Source organism: Pogona vitticeps, chromosome 5 (genome assembly GCF_051106095.1).
Source record: "Pogona vitticeps strain Pit_001003342236 chromosome 5, PviZW2.1, whole genome shotgun sequence".
NCBI lineage: Eukaryota > Metazoa > Chordata > Lepidosauria > Squamata > Agamidae > Pogona > Pogona vitticeps.
In genome coordinates, this window is record NC_135787.1 from 152,800,363 (window position 1) to 152,818,046 (window position 17,684).

The 17,684-nt window shown below is 39.1% G+C and overlaps 1 protein-coding gene across 2 annotated transcripts; it reads left to right on the top strand.

The window, feature by feature from the left end:
• The first annotated feature begins 288 nt into the window (after nt 1–288).
• Nucleotides 289–16,993, top strand: NTS (neurotensin). Of its 2 annotated transcripts, none has more exons than XM_078394805.1 (4): nt 289–925; nt 6,145–6,206; nt 15,825–16,049; nt 16,622–16,993. In XM_078394805.1, exons 1-4 carry the CDS (start codon nt 853–855, stop codon nt 16,766–16,768), a joined length of 507 nt encoding a protein of 168 aa, XP_078250931.1. In that variant the 5' UTR covers nt 289–852; the 3' UTR covers nt 16,769–16,993. The 2 variants fall into 2 exon arrangements, with proteins under 2 accessions (XP_078250931.1, XP_078250932.1); XM_078394806.1 differs by having other exon boundaries at nt 925–1,021.
• Nucleotides 16,994–17,684: the final 691 nt, after the last annotated feature.

Consider the following 17,684-nt stretch of genomic DNA (forward strand, 5'->3'; position numbering starts at 1 on the left):
AGCACTGTAGGTTACTCTGAATTTCTAGAAGGAAGAATTATACACACATATATTTGTAAAGCTGTTGTGTGTGTTTCCCCCTTGTATTTTAACTCCACACTGCCCTTTCCAAATCATTATGCAGCTGGGCTCACCCTTTCCTCCCATTCTCTCTGGATTCAAGTGACCCATCGAAACATGTATCTGTATGTGTCTACATGTTCTAACTAAACCTATAAGGTGCCCATGCGCAACACCCATCCTGGGAACCGTAGGAAGGAAGGAAGGAATTTTCTATTCGCACGTACTTTGAAGGCTCAAGCCCTTCCGAAAGTGAGATTTACAGCTGGAGAAGGGATGCAAGGCTGAGAGTTACCGAAAGGAGGGGAAGCGGGGGGGGAAATTAGCGCTAGCCAGCATCGCCCCCTCCTCTCTGGGCGCCCCCCCCCTCTCTTTTTCTCTGCGTCAAGAAGGACGAAGCAGCGCCGCGCAATTAGTGAATCGCGTCAATTTCATGCCGCCAAAGTGGGGGGTGGGGGGGGGGGAGGAGGAGCGGTCCGACTGGCGGGCGTTTCGTGTCCCTCAGTGACATCAGTCCCTGCCTTGCTTATATACATAGGGACCCATCCAGGGCTCCTTCATGGGTCCGGATCGTTGGAGATCAAGTCCAGACGGTTGACAAGAGGAAGGTCTGCTGTCCCTTCTGCCGGGCGCCGGTGTGAGCGCGTCCCTCGCTCGGTCTTTTCCCCGTCTCTTTCTCTCTCTCTCTCTCTCCCTCTTGCCTCCCGTGCGCATCCCCGCCTGCCCCGCCGCTTGCCGCCTGGTTGTATGGACTTGACTTTCTAGACGGGGAGAGAAAGAGAGACCCAGAAGATGGCCAGAATGATGCGGCTGCCGCTGGTGTGCGCGATGCTGCTCGCCTCCGCCTCCTGGAGCTTCTGCTCAGGTAAGAGGGCCGGCTTCGAACTCGCCACTGCTCCCGTCTGACCGACGAGTTTCCCACGAACGGCTGCCTGTTTGCGGGCCGGACTCGGAGACTAAGGTGGGCGGCTTTTTGCCCCTTCTTCTTCTTCTTCTTTTTTCCTTTTTTGGCTCTACGGGCAGCGCGAGAAGTAGGATGGAAGGCGTTTGCAGGGGGAAAGTCGAGGACGGCGGGCTAGTCCCCTGCGAGAGTTAGTTAGGGGGAAGCAGTTCCACGGAGGGCGCTCAGTGCAGCAGCGTGGGTCTGAGAACCCAAGTTGTGCGCTTTCCCCGGGGAAACTCTGCTTGTATTAAGGAGGGAGGTCAGGAGCTATCTCGCCTATTGGCCATCCTTTTTCTTTTTGTCTTCCGAGCAGCCCTTTGCATCTCGTGCATCGATCATCTGTATCCGAAGGACTGTCGGTTTTTATAAACGCAGTATAACACAGTGGCCTCAACTGATTTGCTAGTTGATCCCATATAAATCCAACTGATCCCGTTCCAGCCATGGTCGTCGTCTACAAATCTACGGAAAGGTTTTTGTAGATCAGCGTATAACATGTAACGCTAGGGAGGCATGAGGCACCACCGTGTTCATTCTCACCCTTGCGGGGGAGAGGCGGGGAAGCTGATTCTTTGTCTCAAGGGCTCAGGGGACCTGCCTTGTATTTTGCTTGAACCCCAGAGTCCACAAATCAGCAGTGGGTGCAGAATAATGGAGGGGGTGGACTGGAGTGAATTCCTCCCTGTGCCCTGACGAGCCTTATTCGTTTTTTTTTTTTTTTTAATTACACATATATCAACTTTCAGCAGAATTACTGATTGGAGGTACAGATCTGAACACAAAACGTTTGGTGTCAAGGAGCGCAGCAGAAAGACCTTTTGAAAGGAAACATATTAATACGGATATTTTCAGGATGAAGAAAACAGCCTCTGGACCAGTGATTAGCACATGGCTAAACTGCAAAGTTTTGTCTGTTATAAGCTTTTCACTGTTCTTGATATTGTGGATTTCATGGGAATCAGGAACATTTGCTGAAAAGCACACACACACACCATCCACCTTCTGTCTAATCTTGAGCATAACTAAAATCCTCCACTACAGTTTAAACTAGAAATTGGCTTATTCTCCTAGATGAAAAACTTGGTTTTCAGCTCCTCTGAGCTGTATACTTGTTGGTTTGCTTTGAGGAGATCCTCCTATTGTGGCTTGTTAGTTGAGTAGTTCCTTGCTTGGTAACTCAGTTCCCTATTGGCAAAATGCAGTAATTATTATAAAAGATCATTTTAAGAACAAATAGCATATGAACGTATTGCTACTTGTTTAGTTGCTTTTTTAAAGGGGCGCAGAGCTGAAAGAGAAGGTTCTTTCTAAAATTCGGGGACTTCGCTAAGAAAGCAAACTATATCCTTCCACAACCAAATTCACCAATTCCTCCTTCTACCCCCATGAAGCCTAAAGGGTCAAGAGCACTATTCTGGATGTACTTGAGAAGCAGCAACAGATCATAGTAAAGGAGGGAATTGGAAGAATGTCAAGGCAAATATATTTCAGGGATCAGTCTAGAGAAATCCTATACAGTAGATATAACATCACAACACAAAATCAGCTTTTCCTTGTCCAGTTCAAAACTGTGTAATGCAGGTTTGAAGATGAGAGTACAAGGCAAGACTAAAAGACACTTTTGCAATCTCAAAATGCCTTAGTTGAACACTAAGTAAAAATCTGTGCACTTACTGGAGTCAAAAGCCACCATCTAGAATTCAGTTCCAATACAAGTACAGTAGTATCTTTGAGACTAGTGAGATTTAAACATACTTAATGCTGTGTTAAGCTGTACCCAATGTGTCTTATTTTTGTATTTTGGTTTTAGGGTTATATCTAGCATTTTTTTAAAAAGTGGAATACAATATATTGATGGATTCTATCAGAAAAAATATATATTGAATACTAAAATCTGTTGGCATTGTTAAATTTCTATGAGATATTACAGACACCAGTTGACAACTTCAATAAGCAGATGGACATGGATGTAAAATATTTTGAGTCCACTGATGGAAATAAAATTAACTCAACTTTTACCCAAAAAAAATGTTGATCCAGTACAGGATCAACTGTACTGTTAAAGGTGTAAAAAAATGAAGAAAGGAGAAGTAATGTCAGCTGCCATTGAAATTACAGTGGTGTCCCTTGAAATAGCCTTTTGTTGTCATTGTTATGTGCTGTCAAAGCCACCTCCAACCTGTGAATGAAAGATCTTCAAAATGTCCTGTTTTCAATAGTCCTGCTTGGCTCTTGCAAACTCAGTTGTCTTGTATTTGGTCTTCTGCTTTTTTTATGTTGCCTTGAATTTTTCCCAGCATTATTTGTCCTTTCCAAATAATCTTGCCTTCTCATGATGTGCCCAAAATAGGACAGTATAGTTTTCGCCACTTTTGCCTTCAGGTTTGATATGTTCTAGAACCCACTCGTTCATCTTTCTGGCAGTCCAGAGTATCTGCCAGTTCTCCTCTAGCACCATCTTTCAAACAAATCAGATTTCTTCCTGTCACCTTTCCTTACTGTCCAGCCCTCACAACCATACATGGTGACCAGGAACACAAGAGTGTGGATGATCTTGGCCTTGGTCTCCAATGATACATCCTTACATTTGATGATCTATTTGATTCCTTCTGTGATGCCTTTCCGAGTCTCAACTTTCTTCTGATTTCTTGGCTGCAGTTTCCATTTGGATTAATGATTGAACTAAGGTATACAAAATCTTTCATTACTTCTGTTTCTTCACTGTCAACATTAAAATTGTGCAGTTCTTCTGTAGTCAAGAGTTTTTTTCTTCTTAATGTTCAACTGCAGTCCTGCCTTGACACTTTCTTCTTTCACTTTCACTAAAAGTTGTTTCAAGTCATTGCTGGTTGGTGTCATCTGCATTCTCAAATAATTGATGCTCCTTCTCCTCTGAATCTAGTCCATATGACTAGATTGAACAGACAAGGGGATGAAATACACCCTTCTCTGACATTTTTGCCTATAGGAAGCCATTCTGTCTCTCCATATTCTGTTCTAATAGTAGCTTCTTGTCGATAGCACAGGACAAACAAGTGAAACAGCCCTAGTTTTTAACAGAAGGGAAAAATCACTGATATAGTAAAAACATATTTATTCCATGGTCCTACAGCACTGTTATTCTTCCTGTTGATCAGCCCCAGCATAGTCTAGAAGCCAATGGCACATTTAAATTCTACTGATTTCAAATGGGAAGATTATTTTTAAAGGAGCTTTCTAAAAGTGCTTAACTTTCACTGGATCAATATCCACTGTGATCCACAGAAAACTTGGAAAGCATCATACATTTGGTATTAATGTTGTACTGTGCTATATATGGGGCTTCTTAGATTTATTTTTGTAGTTACCACTGGGTAGTAAGTAAACTGGAGCACACTATTCTCGAAGACTGTAATTCCTTTCAATAGATCCTAGGAAATGCAGCAACAAGCTTATAGAGGCACTTATATGATTTAAAAAAAACTTTTTTGGCTAAATCATATGGCTATTATTTCCAACTAGGTAATTGCACTGAGTCAGTGGGGCTTCCACAAGTACTGACTTATCAAAATTTCATTAATGTGTATATTTTTGTCAAGATTAACAATTGGATATAGCCTTCTGCATTTAACAGGATGCTATCCGTCCAGAACAGAAATGCAGTTTTAGCAGCCATATCATCATGTGTAAGTCGTTACACTTTAACTGCTACTTTCTTTTTTTCTTTGCTGTTTCATTTTTGGATTCTCTCCCCATGAACCTTTATCCTGCTCTTATTTGCTGTACTTTACTGTTCTGTATTCTGTTACCACATCCTCATTTCTACCTTTAAAAAGTTCTAAATATTTCTCAGTCATATTTTATTGATGGCCTTTTCCCTTTTACAAGGTGGTACATCCTGGTAAAGTTTTTAAAAATTAGTCCCATGTACACACACACACATACACACACACACACACAGAGAGAGAGAGAGAGAGAGAGAATTTACATTTCATTTGTGTTACTATCAAACTCTCTGATCCTTCATTCCAAAATAACAGTCCATTCAGGTTTTTTTTTTAACCTGGTCAACGGCTTAAACAGATAATGCTTGCAACTACAAATAATTCTTCTGACAGGCCTATTGATACCAGTATTAGACAGATTTTTGAATAAATTTAGAATTGTTTCAGAATAGATGTTTGTGAACCTATGAAAAGAATCAATATTTTGGTCATGTGAATGGAACTAGGCTCATTTATAACTAGCTCCATAAAAATCTACAAGAGTTTTAAACTATAATTGACTTAATTCTATATCAAGTGGTTTATTTCAAACAGGTCTACATTTGGATCCCAGAACTTTGATTCCATCTATTTTTATTTCCATGTCCTACTGGTTAAAGAGAACTGGTTAACAGTTAGAATGCATAAGACTGCAGATTTGGACACAGCTAACCTTAGCTATGGATTGTTCATTTTATTTGCTTGTTTGGTTGGTTGAAATACAACTAAATTTTCTTCTGTAGGGAATATATCTTTATGATTCACTCCATCAAACAAATTTCAAGACTTGCTGATAACCAGAGGAGACTTATATTTACATGAAAACAATTGTTCAATATAAACCTTCACTCTCTTTCCATTTTATTCATCCTTGTTGTTCAAAAAGTAATATAGACCTATATAAACCTTCATTTATAGTTCCTGAATATTGCCATATTTTAGCAGCAAAATGTGCCTGTTAGCTGGTGTCCAAGTGTTGAAACGATGCTTAAAACCATTCAAAACTGTAGAATTAAAAAAAATTGTAGAGTGACCTCTTCACTTTTCACACTTGATAAATGGAGTGGGCATTTCAAATAATTAATGCAATAAACCTGGTCCCATCTGACAAAATCACTAGCTTCCACCCTTACTCTCCATGTTCTATGCTGAACAGTGTGCTCTGAAATGCTTCAGTTGACCAATAAGATACTTTTGTGACTAAACTGTACTTTCCCAGAGAGACCGTATAAATCAAGGAGTGTATATTAAAGAACAAAACACAAGCCAAGCATTTATTTTAGCCAGTGCTTAACCCTAAAATCTCTTTAAAGGATATCCCTAAATCTTATGCGTTGAAACCCAAATGTTAGTGATTTATAATGAAATAGTAAACATATGTCTCTCATTAACTTGCAGATTCAGAAGAGGAAATGAAAGCCTTAGAAGCTGATTTATTGACCAATATGTATACATCAAAGGTAATGCTTTCCTCTGCCCCCTCTATCCCTTGTATTTACAAAATGTATGAAGTCTCATTGCAGGCATAGATGTTTTAGTGTATGATAATCAGCCATCGTTGAAACCTAAGTGCTCCCTGCGAGATGGGGAAGTGTGCCCTTTCAGTTCAAAGACAACTTCTAAGAATTATCACCTGTACTCTTGACACAGTCAGTGACCAGTTAGCATGAATTTATGGGATGATGTGAATTCATTAGAGGAGCACATATGTCTAGCCATAATATGCCTGATGAAAAGAAAGTTGACCTTAAGTTATATAACAGAACTAAAATATCTTCTGTAATGTAATATTAGCATGTCAAGCAGTGAAAATCCACACTGAAAACAGTTATGCTGAAAGAATATTAAAACAGTAGAAAAAATCATAACTCTCACAGTTCACTATGAAAATAGTGAACTGTGGCTTATCCTTTTGGGGAAGGTAATATACAGTATTTTGTATTTTCTCTCCAATATGCAATCTCAGGATACCACAGGTGACACAGAAGTTTAGAATTCATGCTTTGACAGGCAGGTCATCCAAAGAAATTATTTAAATATTTCTATTCTATGTGATTTATTTAGTTTTGTTTTAGGAATGTAAGGAAATATGTAACACTTTACTATCAACAATTTGCTGCTCCGACTAAAAGTGGGATTCTTGCTATATAGCTAGTCATTTTTATTTAGTTATTTATTTCTGTTTAGGAACAAGAACAAATAGGATGACTAGAAGTTATACCTGCTAGCATAGTCGGCATAAATCACAGTACGGAATTGCCACCAGTTAAAAAGTCAGTGCAGCACTTGCTATTACATACAAAGTCTCTTGTCAGCATATGTCTACGCTGATATCTTAATTTGTGGCAATTTGCTGCAGAAATTTATGCCAAAAGCACTACAGTGTTAAAATTTAACAGGATTCTGGCCATTGTGTTCTAAATTTTGGCTCATTTAATTTAATTCATCTGAACATTTTTTCAAGCCAGAGGTTCATGTGATGGCAACTTTGCTGGATGAGATTCAATGTTCATGGAGTGGCACTTGGTGCCCATTTTGGTTGGTGTGGTGGAAGGCAGGGAATGGTAGTCAGAAGTGTGCGTAGAAACAGATGAGACTAACACAAAATATGTTAGTTGAAGCCCTATTTTCTTCTACAATGTAACATGAACACATGCAGTACTTTAGCACTCAAATGAAACCTGCAACTTCCAGCTAACCAAAGTATTAGAAAGACTATTTTTAATGCAAAATGGGGCATGAACTCTTGCTTCAGCAGGTTCTTCTGCACCAGGCTATCGCCTCTCCCCCATCTCTCCATTCTCTCAAAGCCCCTATCAGATATGCATACACACCATATGTTCTCTCACTCACTCTCTCTAACCTCTCAGCAGCACCTGGAGAAAAGGGAACCTGTAAGGGCTACAGACACAGATGAGCTAGACAGCAGTGTAGATGGTTGGGAGGTAGAGACCGTTGAGTTTATTTTAATCAATGAAGAAATTATTACAGTTGTAGAGCAAGAGTGATCTGGAAACTGTGCACCACCATTCTCTAGGAAAAAAAGTCTTGGGTACAAAATTTGTAGAAAGGGTAGCTGTGTTAATCTGTGCAAGCATTATAGGTAAAAACAACATTAAAATAAAAAGTAAAAAAACGGAGACAAAAATGTGGTGGCACCTTAAAGACTAACTTTTAATATTTTTTATGTGAACTTTCATGGAGAAATCCACTTCATCAGGCATAAGAGAAAGAGACAGAAGACACAGTAGAGGAGAGTGCAAATGAAAAAGAAAACCTATTATTCCTGTTTTCTTATTAACAGCTATACTGTAGCTAACGCCCACATATCAAACCACTGCAATATTAAATCACTGCCTCGTGGTAGTTGCTGATTAATTGAATTAAGAACAACTTACATATTTGTTGTTGCAATGCCATGTTTGTTTATAAACATGCACTGCTAGTGAGGCCCCCTTAATAACCTTTCATGGACTCTGTCTCTCGGTTTGATCACATATATCATTCTTTCTCAGATTCATTATTAGAGGGATTTTCTTGTTGAGATTCAGGGTGATCTTTACATTGACTTTTAAGTGTCTTTGAGCTGTAATGCAATGCATAACACATAATGCATAACACAACAACATAGTTCTCAATGAAATCTATAATATGCAGCCTGCATAATTAAATTCTCAACTGCCCAGAGAGTGCTACAAGCGCTATGGAGTGGTATATAAGCAGCACACTTTGCTTTTGCTTTATAAAATAGGGAGGGAAACTTTGTCCTATCACTGAAAGGAAAAAATCTCAAAAATTCTGCAATGATAGAATTAAGAAAGTAAGATTAAAATGTAGAAGAGTCAAGAAGACAGTAAACTGTGCCAAACCTGATATGTCAGATCTAAAGAGAGAATGTACTGATGGAGTAAAGTGAGGCCTTGCAGAGATATTTTGAAGCACCAACATTTTTTGGGCATCAGAGCAGCAGGGAAAATGATAATGTGGAATTCCACTTATGCTTCCCTGCTTCTTCAGAACTTTGTCACAATCCTCACAGGTTTGAAAAGAATGGACTTTCTTAGCAACAGTACGGGATTGTGAGCTTTCCCTCTTGTGATGCAAATTTCTGGGGAAGTGGCATTGGTGTCAAGTAGACAAGACCCATTCATTTTATAAAAGACCCACTTGTGGTGGAGATGAAACTGTCTGAATTTGTTCCTTGATGTAGTTCAACACAGCTGCCTGGATTTTAGGGACCCAGTTTCTTCTCACTGCTCATGCAGTCGTCCATTGTGCAAGGGGCTGGACAGCTTCTGAGTTTCTGCAAGAAGATAACCTGCAATACCTGCTTGTACAAGCTGGTAAACTGCAACTGTTTGTGCAATGTACCGCTGTCTGACAAAGAATGAACAGTATTCTGTTTGGGAGGGCCTGGATATGGAGACTATCATGATGAGCAACAGTATGTTGGAGTTCACAACCATGCAACAGAAAGGGAAAGAATATGGTGATGAGAGGAAGAGAGAACGGGGTGGAGATGTGCAGGTTCCAAGGGAGTAGGAGGCTGAATCATGAAAGGGGTCCAAATCATGAACCTTCATCTCAGAAAGAGCAGATTACAATGGTCAAAGGGAAAGAGAAATAAATGGATTCTCTCTCTCTCTCTCTCTCTCTCTCTCTCTCTGTGGGCATGTGGGTTGGGGGGGACGGAGTATTCTTGAATAGAGGCTAACAAGATGCCAGACACATATAAATAAGTAAATGAAAAAGAAGGAATAAAATTAGGTGTATATGATTATTGAATTCAGTAAACACAAAAATGAGAGGAATTTGTGAGTTTTATGTACAAGGAAACATCCCCAGATATAGGCAAAGGGACAGAAATAAAAGAAAATGACAAAATAGTAGGAAGTCAATAAGAATATATTTCTAAGTGACAGAAACACATACAACAAACAATGTATACATGGAGTGGGCAGAAATTAGGCAGACTGATAGATAACTTTACTTTTATTAGAGTTTTACCCTGCCCCCCTAGACAAAGTCTACTCGGGGTGGCTTACATACATGATAAAAACATCACAATAACAAATATCATAAAACATTTAAGATAAGGATTTAGGATGCAACAACAGTCATACGTGCTAGGCAGGGATGGGCAGGTGCACAGCTAGCATTTAGAAGTGGACCTCTCTTAAATCTTAATATATATTTGTTTGTCCCAGTATGAACTTTCTCCACCTCAGTGTCTTGTGAATTGGTCTACTTTGCTTTTGATTGTCGAACAGCACATAAACATAGGCATAATTAGTAAGTAAATTACTTAGACCCACAACTGAGGGAGTCCTGCTGCTGAAGGGAATATGTGCTATGAGCTTCTAAATGTAAACTGGGCATCACATCTACTTTGACTTCTAGACATGTCTACTTAGAAGGAAGAAGGAAGTGGGACCTTTCCCCAGAAATTGCAGCCCATCTGTGCTACTTTTCTAAAATTTGAATTGTTTTTTAAAAAGAAGCAAATAGTTGACAATTCTTATATATTATTTACACACAGCAAATAACCAACAAAGTGTTTCCTTTTCATGGCAGCTTATGGTAGCTTCATTCTGCTGCATGCTAGGCTCCACCATGTTAATCCTGCTATATACAGTCAATTCAGTTTTGTGAGAGAGACAAAGAGCAAGAGAGAGAGGGAGGGAGAGAGAGACAGACAGAGAGAGAGAGAGAGAGAGAGAGAGAGAGAGAGAAGCTGAACACAAAGAATGCAGTTGGAAAACAACTCATGCATTGCAAAATGATAAATATTCAGGTGGATAAATAGACGAAAAATTTAGAAAAGTTATGTGTATTTGTTTAGAATGCAAACAACAGGCACTGTCATGTAACACAATTTATATAAGGGCTAGGAAGTACTTGATTTCCATACTTTTATATAATTTGTATAACCAAGATATATAAAAATAATAATTTTGTATTGTTCCTGGTTCATTTTTATGAATATTTTATATAACACTTTAAGGATAATTTTATTTTATGGAAGGAAACAAGAGGGATTTTGAGGCTGAGAAGGAGTTAAAGTAAAATGAATTCTAAGCAATTGGTGAATTGTGCAAATTCTTCCCATATGAAAATCAGCATAAAAACAACATTATTCAAATTATTGCTACCAGACATTTCCAGTATTTAGAAGCTGCAGGACGTTGAAGGAGGGTGAGACTGCAGGAAGACTTCAACAACATTGTAACACTCAGTCCTCAAGAGAATTTGAAACTCATTTGGAGGAAGTAAATAGGATTTTGAAGTAAAACTTTCTTCAGAACAATAAGGACAAGACCAATTTCCCAGATACAACACAAAATTGCTGCATTACATACAAGTCTAGCCATAGTAATAAAAAATGGATAGAGATGGTGAGCAAATTTCTTTAAAAGCATTGTTGAAGGCCTGGAACATTTTATCAAATAATGTCAGGAGTGTATTCTTGAAGACAGAAGTCTTTGAACTAGTGAAAACCCATGGATCTCACCCACCAAACTCTGCCCCCCTGCTCTGTTTATGACACAGTTTTCTACCTTGGTCATCTTACTTTTCTATTTGTAATACTCCCTTGAGCATAATGTTTCCATCCATCATTAAAAATATAGTTCTGACTAAATGTGATCCACCAGGAGCAGGAACTGGCAAGTCACTCCAGTATCTTTGCCAAGAAAACTCCATGAATAGGGAAAAAAAGGATAAAAGAGGCGGTGGAAGATGAGCCCCTCAGGTCGGAAGGCGTCCAATATGCTACTGAGGAAGAGCAGAGAACAAGTACAAGTAGCTCCAGAGCTAATGAAGTGGTTGGGCCAAAGCCGAAAGGACGCTTAGCTGCGGACGTGCATGGAACTGAAAGGAAAGTCCGATGCTGCAAAGAAAAATACTGCATAGGAGCCTGGAATGTAAAATCTATGAACCTTGGTAAGCTGGATGTGGTCAAACAAGAGACGGCAAGAATAAACACTGACATCCTGGGTGTCAGTGAACTAAAATGGATGGGAAAGGGCGAATTCAATTCAGATGATTACCACATCTACTATTGTGGGCAAGAATCCAGTAGAAGAAATGGAGTAGCCCTCATAGTTAAGAGTGGGAAAAGCTGTACTGGGATACAATCTCAAAAATGATAGAATGATTTCAATACGAATCCAAGGCAGACCTTTCAACATCACAGTAATCCAAGTTTATGCACCAACCACCCATGCTGAAGAGGCTGAAATTGACCATTTTAATGAAGATTTACAACACCTTCTGGGACTGACACCAAAGAAAGCTGTTCTTGTCATTATAGGGGACTAGAATGCTAAAGTAGGGAGTCAAGAAATAAAAGGAACAACAGGTAAGTTTGGCCTTGGAGTTCAAAATGAAGCAGGGCAAAGGCTAATAGAATTTTGTGAAGAGAACAAGCTGGTCATCACAAATACTCTTTCCCAACAACACTAGAGGTGACTCTACACATGGACACCACTAGAAACAAAATGCAAGGGAGATAGGGAAAGTTACAGAAAATTAAATGCTGACTTCCAAAGAATAGCAAGGAGAGACAAGAGGGCCTTCTTAAATGAACAGTGCAAAGATATAGAGGATAATAATAGAAAGGGAAAAACCAGAGCTGTGTTCAAGAAAATTGGCAATTTTGTGGTTGGAACCACAAAACGAAGCATCCACATCAGAATCCAAGAACATGAGAGACACTGCAGACTAAAACAATCAGAAAATTGGCAGTAGCTGAACATGCCCTAAAACAAGCTAGACATGAAGTTCTATTTCAAAATACTGAAATACTGGACAACACCAGCAATCATTATGTTGGACTTCACAGGGAGGCCATTGAAATCCACAAACACCAGCAGAGTTTCAACAACAAAAAAGAAAGTTTAAAACTCAACAAAGCCTGTCTCCTAGCACTGGAAAATACAGCCTGCAAAAGGTCAACGAACTCTACCCAGCCACAAGGACCGGTGATCACTACACACAAAAGACCAGCTAACAACACCCATCAATCACAGTGACAGATAATCTTCCTCCTTATCACAACAATACACCCACAACACAAACACACTGATCACCATAATTACCTATCACCTGAAAAGGACAAAAGCTGATTGAATGGCTATAAATACTCAACTCCCAAACAAATTTCACCAGAGCACAGAGTGCTACTCCTGTCCTCTGAAGATGCTGGCCACATAGACTGGCAAAAGGTTAGGAAGAACAACCTTCAGAACATGGCCAAAGAGCCCAAAAAACCCACAACAACCAACAAAAGTGTGTCTTTGGACCGTGCACAGAGTGATGAAACCACTAAATAATTCAAGTGAGAAATTAGTTGGCTAATTACTATGGAAGTGCATTCATTATTTGCAGAGCTTCTAAACTAAGAGGAAGGTGTTCTTGATTCAATCAGCTGTCAGTCTTTGCTGTTATCATTCCAATTTCTAGCAGGAGATTTACATTTTTGAAGGCTTTATTTTTCAGAGTTAGATGCTTTGGTCCCACACGTCACTCCTGTCAGCCATTTTAGCACTCCAGTGCAGGAGCCTATGACAGGACAGGAGGGGTGGAGTCCAGGGAACTGAGAGTGCCAGAGAGGCAGTTAGAGTGCCAGAGAGGCAGTTAGAGTGTGACTGAAAGTCAGTTAGGGAAAAGGTGATGAACCGTTTAGACAGTTAGAGAGAAGACTTTGAAGTGTTTAGACTAGATATTAGACAGTTGGTTAGTTAGAAAATATTAAAGAGTTAAAAGGAATTAGAAGTACATTGACAATCAGAAAATATTGAGATCTTGATTAAAGTAAATGAGTACAAGCAAGCTTATAAGTAATCAAATCCACATTTAATGAATGAATGATAATAGAATATCCATGATTTTCATTCTGTAATTCACTTATTTATCCTTAAATAAACCTTGTTTTATTTGGCAGCAAGAGTGTGAGACTCTTAATTGATATAGTGAGGATAATATCCTCTGGTGGCAGGGAAAAAGGGGTAAAGAACAAGTCGTGCCCAAAGGTGAACCTGGGTGAGGGGCAAAACGCACAGGGGTCACTGGGGGTGCGCAACACTATGGAAGGACATTCATTATTTGCGGAGCTTCTAAACGGAGAGGAAGGTGTTCTTTATTCAATCAGTTGTCAGCCTTTGCTGTTATCTTTCCAATTTCTAGCAGGAGACTCACATTTTTGAAGGCTTTACTTTTCAGACTTAGATGCTTTTGGTACCTCATTTGAGAGATTCCCTGCTTATCACCATCTTTAAATCCTACAATTTGAACATCTTGGCCAGTCTACCAATAATCTGTAGAGTATGAGAAGTTAGCAAGCAAAATATCAGAGTAATATATTGGGTATTATTGACGGTCACCAGCAGAAGCCAAAGGTTTCCCCAACTGTCACTTTTCCCGTTTTTAAAAAAAGTCCAGTTTTTTATTACTACAAGCTTAGTTTGTCTTCACCAGAAAGGCAGTGGGATTGACCCAGAACTTTGAAATTAAGAGATTTGTTGTGTTAAGGATTTATACAGAGGGAAAGTTAGATGCCCTTTCTTTAGACTGTAGCACATGTGCCCCAGAAAATCCTCTATGAAGGGTCCAGGGGACTGTTCCTGAACAATGGGAAATGGGACATGGGGAGCTGCAGATAGAGGGGAGAAATCCCCCCAAAGTTGGCTTGCATGTTAAGATAACTTAATAAATTCAGAAGACAAAAATATTGTGGCACTGTAAAGACTAACTGCTATATTTTAATGTGAGCTTTCATGGATACAGCCGTTAATCTTTGAGGTGCCACAGTGTTTTTGTCTTCTTTATTTTTTCTTTTTCTTGCGTTAAATAAATTCACAAAAAATGTTCTTCCTTCTTCTCCCAAGAACTTCCATTGCTGAGGTGTAACATTGCTGAGATGTTCCTTGCCTTGGTCTTTCAGTATGACATGGGAAGGGGTGCTCAAGTGTCTGCATGGAAGATGCTTATTTTCGGAAGCTGATGGCAGCGGTAGTGTGGGAAGGAGGAATTCAGCAGAGTTCAGCCTCACAGATGGGCTGTATTTTCAGAGCTCTTGTTACATGCTTGACATGCTCCTTCCTTGTCTTTTGCTATGCCCCATCATTCTCATGGGGAAAAGATGGGAAAAATGAATGAGTTTCTTCCTCCTTTTGCGGTTTTTTTTAAAATAAACAATCTTCCCTGGTAGTAGGGAGAGTAATAATTACAGCAGATAGTCAAGTTAGGTGAGGAGTAACTTGCTGGATCCACTTCATAATCATTTTACTCTCGAAAGCTGAATATTTTCTTGGGAATAATTATAAAATTCAAATTAATTTTCAATACATGTCATTATCATTCCTTGGTCATCATCAATGTTCCAAGCTTTAGAACATGGGTAAACAACTGTAGCCCTCCAGATACGTATGTTTGAACTAAAGTTCTCATCAATCTGCTTTGAGCACAATTTGAATAAGGTGCATGGGCCTTACATTTTGTATTTTTAACTTTAGAATCATTAGTATGTTATGGGGATAGGAGTCAGGTCCTGAAACCCACAATTCAGGTTGTTGTCTTCTCTGACACATGGAATAACCCTTAGCTTATAGGAACCACAGTCCTCATGACAGACAGAAGGCTTAAAGCATACTGTAATCGGTGGCTTCTGGAACTGAAGAGTTTATTGTCACTTGTCACTTCTTCTATGAAATCATCTATGCAAGGGGGTTTAGTAGAAGGGGCTATTGTTTGTACTTTAGGGAAGCCTTATAGCATCTAAAATATACCCAGTGCTTTCTATGTGCCACCTCTTGGGCTCATCTTGCATGCTGTCCTCCTCACCGTCATCAGTTTATTTTATGGTATTTCCCCATTGGAAATAATGCTTCAAATGGTCCACTATTATCTCATCCCAGAAAGAAGCATAGAAGATAAAATATATTAGAGAACCACAGTTTTGTACATAGCCTCACTGAATATTATGGGTTAAGTTCAACACTGTTTTCAGTGAGTGTCTAGATAGGATTAGTTGATTCTATTCCTTGTTCTCTTATTCTAACAGAACAATGTACTTTCAGGTAAATAAGGCAAAGCTTCCTCAGTGGAAAATGACTCTTCTAAATATCTGTGACCTCATAAGCAACCTAAATAATGAAGAAGAGGCCGCAAGTGATGCAGAGGAAGATGACCTCATGACCAGGAGACCATTCCCTGCTGCTTTCGATAGTTTCACTTTGGAAGCCATGTTGACGTTATACCAGCTTCAGAAAGTCTGTCACAGCAGAACCTTTCAGCACTGGGAGGTAAAGCCAGTTATTATTTCGGAAGTTACTTATTAAGCAATTCACTGTTAAGCAATTCACTACAGAGGGCTCGCTATTTAGAGAGCCCTCTGAATAGCCTGATCCCATTAATTTTGTGAAAAACAGTAGCTTGTTAAGTTACTTGCTACACTGCTTGTAAATAAATCAAATATCCAGAAAAGTTTTTAAGCTTACTAAAGCAAAATAACAAGAAAAAAACTGAAGAAAGGTATTACCATTCGCTGCTTTTTAAAAAGGAACTATTGATATGTCTTTGCTACCCCACTCCTCAAAGTAAACCATTTTAGGCAATGCTGTTAACTGTAACCTAACACTTCTGTGGGTTATTTGCTAGATGGAATGAAAGCATGTTTCTGAATTTGTATAAGCCTAATTTGAATTGGGATTATATTGTTTATTCCTGCTAACTAGCCTAGCTTTATGAATTCATTTATGTTTTACAATGCTGAAGAATACTACAGGTACTTAGAAAAGTGTTGGATGTGTTCCTCTCACTGAAAGCCATTCTGCAGGAAAACAGAGATTCCATATTGTCTTTTTATCATCAACAGTTACTTCAGCAAGACATTTATGACCCAGAGAACTCAAGCCAAGATAAAGATCTGATGAAGAGAAAAACTCCTTACATTCTGAAGCGGCAGGTACACGTTAACAAAGCCCGACGACCATACATACTGAAGAGGAGTTCATATTACTGACTCAACAATTGAAGTAGTGTTTATTTAGTTTTAAGTAACTGTGCTTTATGGTTACCTTATTTTAACCTTAAATCTCATTTGTGTGGAAAATATATTATGGAAAGTGATCAAGATGGTAGCATAATTGTGTCTTTTTTGCCACTGTTGTTTCTTGATTGTGATTTTTTCCTACTTAAAATTAACTGGACTAATACATTTACAAATAAATCTAGTTTCTAAGCATTATGCATGGTACACCCCTGAGAATTTGAAAGAACTGGTGAGATGGCACACTCTGTACTTCATAACCCTTTCAGCAAATGTAATTGCGTGGTTACACAAAACCCTCATCAGGACAATTCATAATTCAAGGTCTGATGAATTATCCAGCGTCACTGAGAAAGTAAATGGTAATTCAAAGTCTTTTATATTTATGATGTTGACTTACTTACGTCACTTAGTACAGAATCCATAGTTTAACATTCACAACACCAAAAATACATTTATTCATATGTTTTGGTTCATATTGTTGCAAAGGCTGAACAGCAACTTATGATAAACGCACAAAGTGCAGCTTAACATTACTTTGCTTTTAACTTAAATAAGAAGGGAGCTAATCCAGAGTGGGCCCATCTTGTATGGATTGGTGGAACTCAAACTTCCTCTGCTCCCTGCCCCCCCCCCAAAAATTTTGGCACAAGGACTAAAGAACACAGCAGGGCAAGCTGATGCATCATGGGCACAAACCATCCATGAAATGCACCAAAATGCTCCTAAAATGCACATTTCCCCCCAAGACAGAACCAATAAACAAAAACCCTACAATTTTACAGTATTGGAATTGCTTGCAATACTTTTGAAGCTTTCCTGTTTATCATGCAAGGAAAAACTAATTCAAGATTTTACATCCTTATCAAAGTCAAACATTTTGAACTGG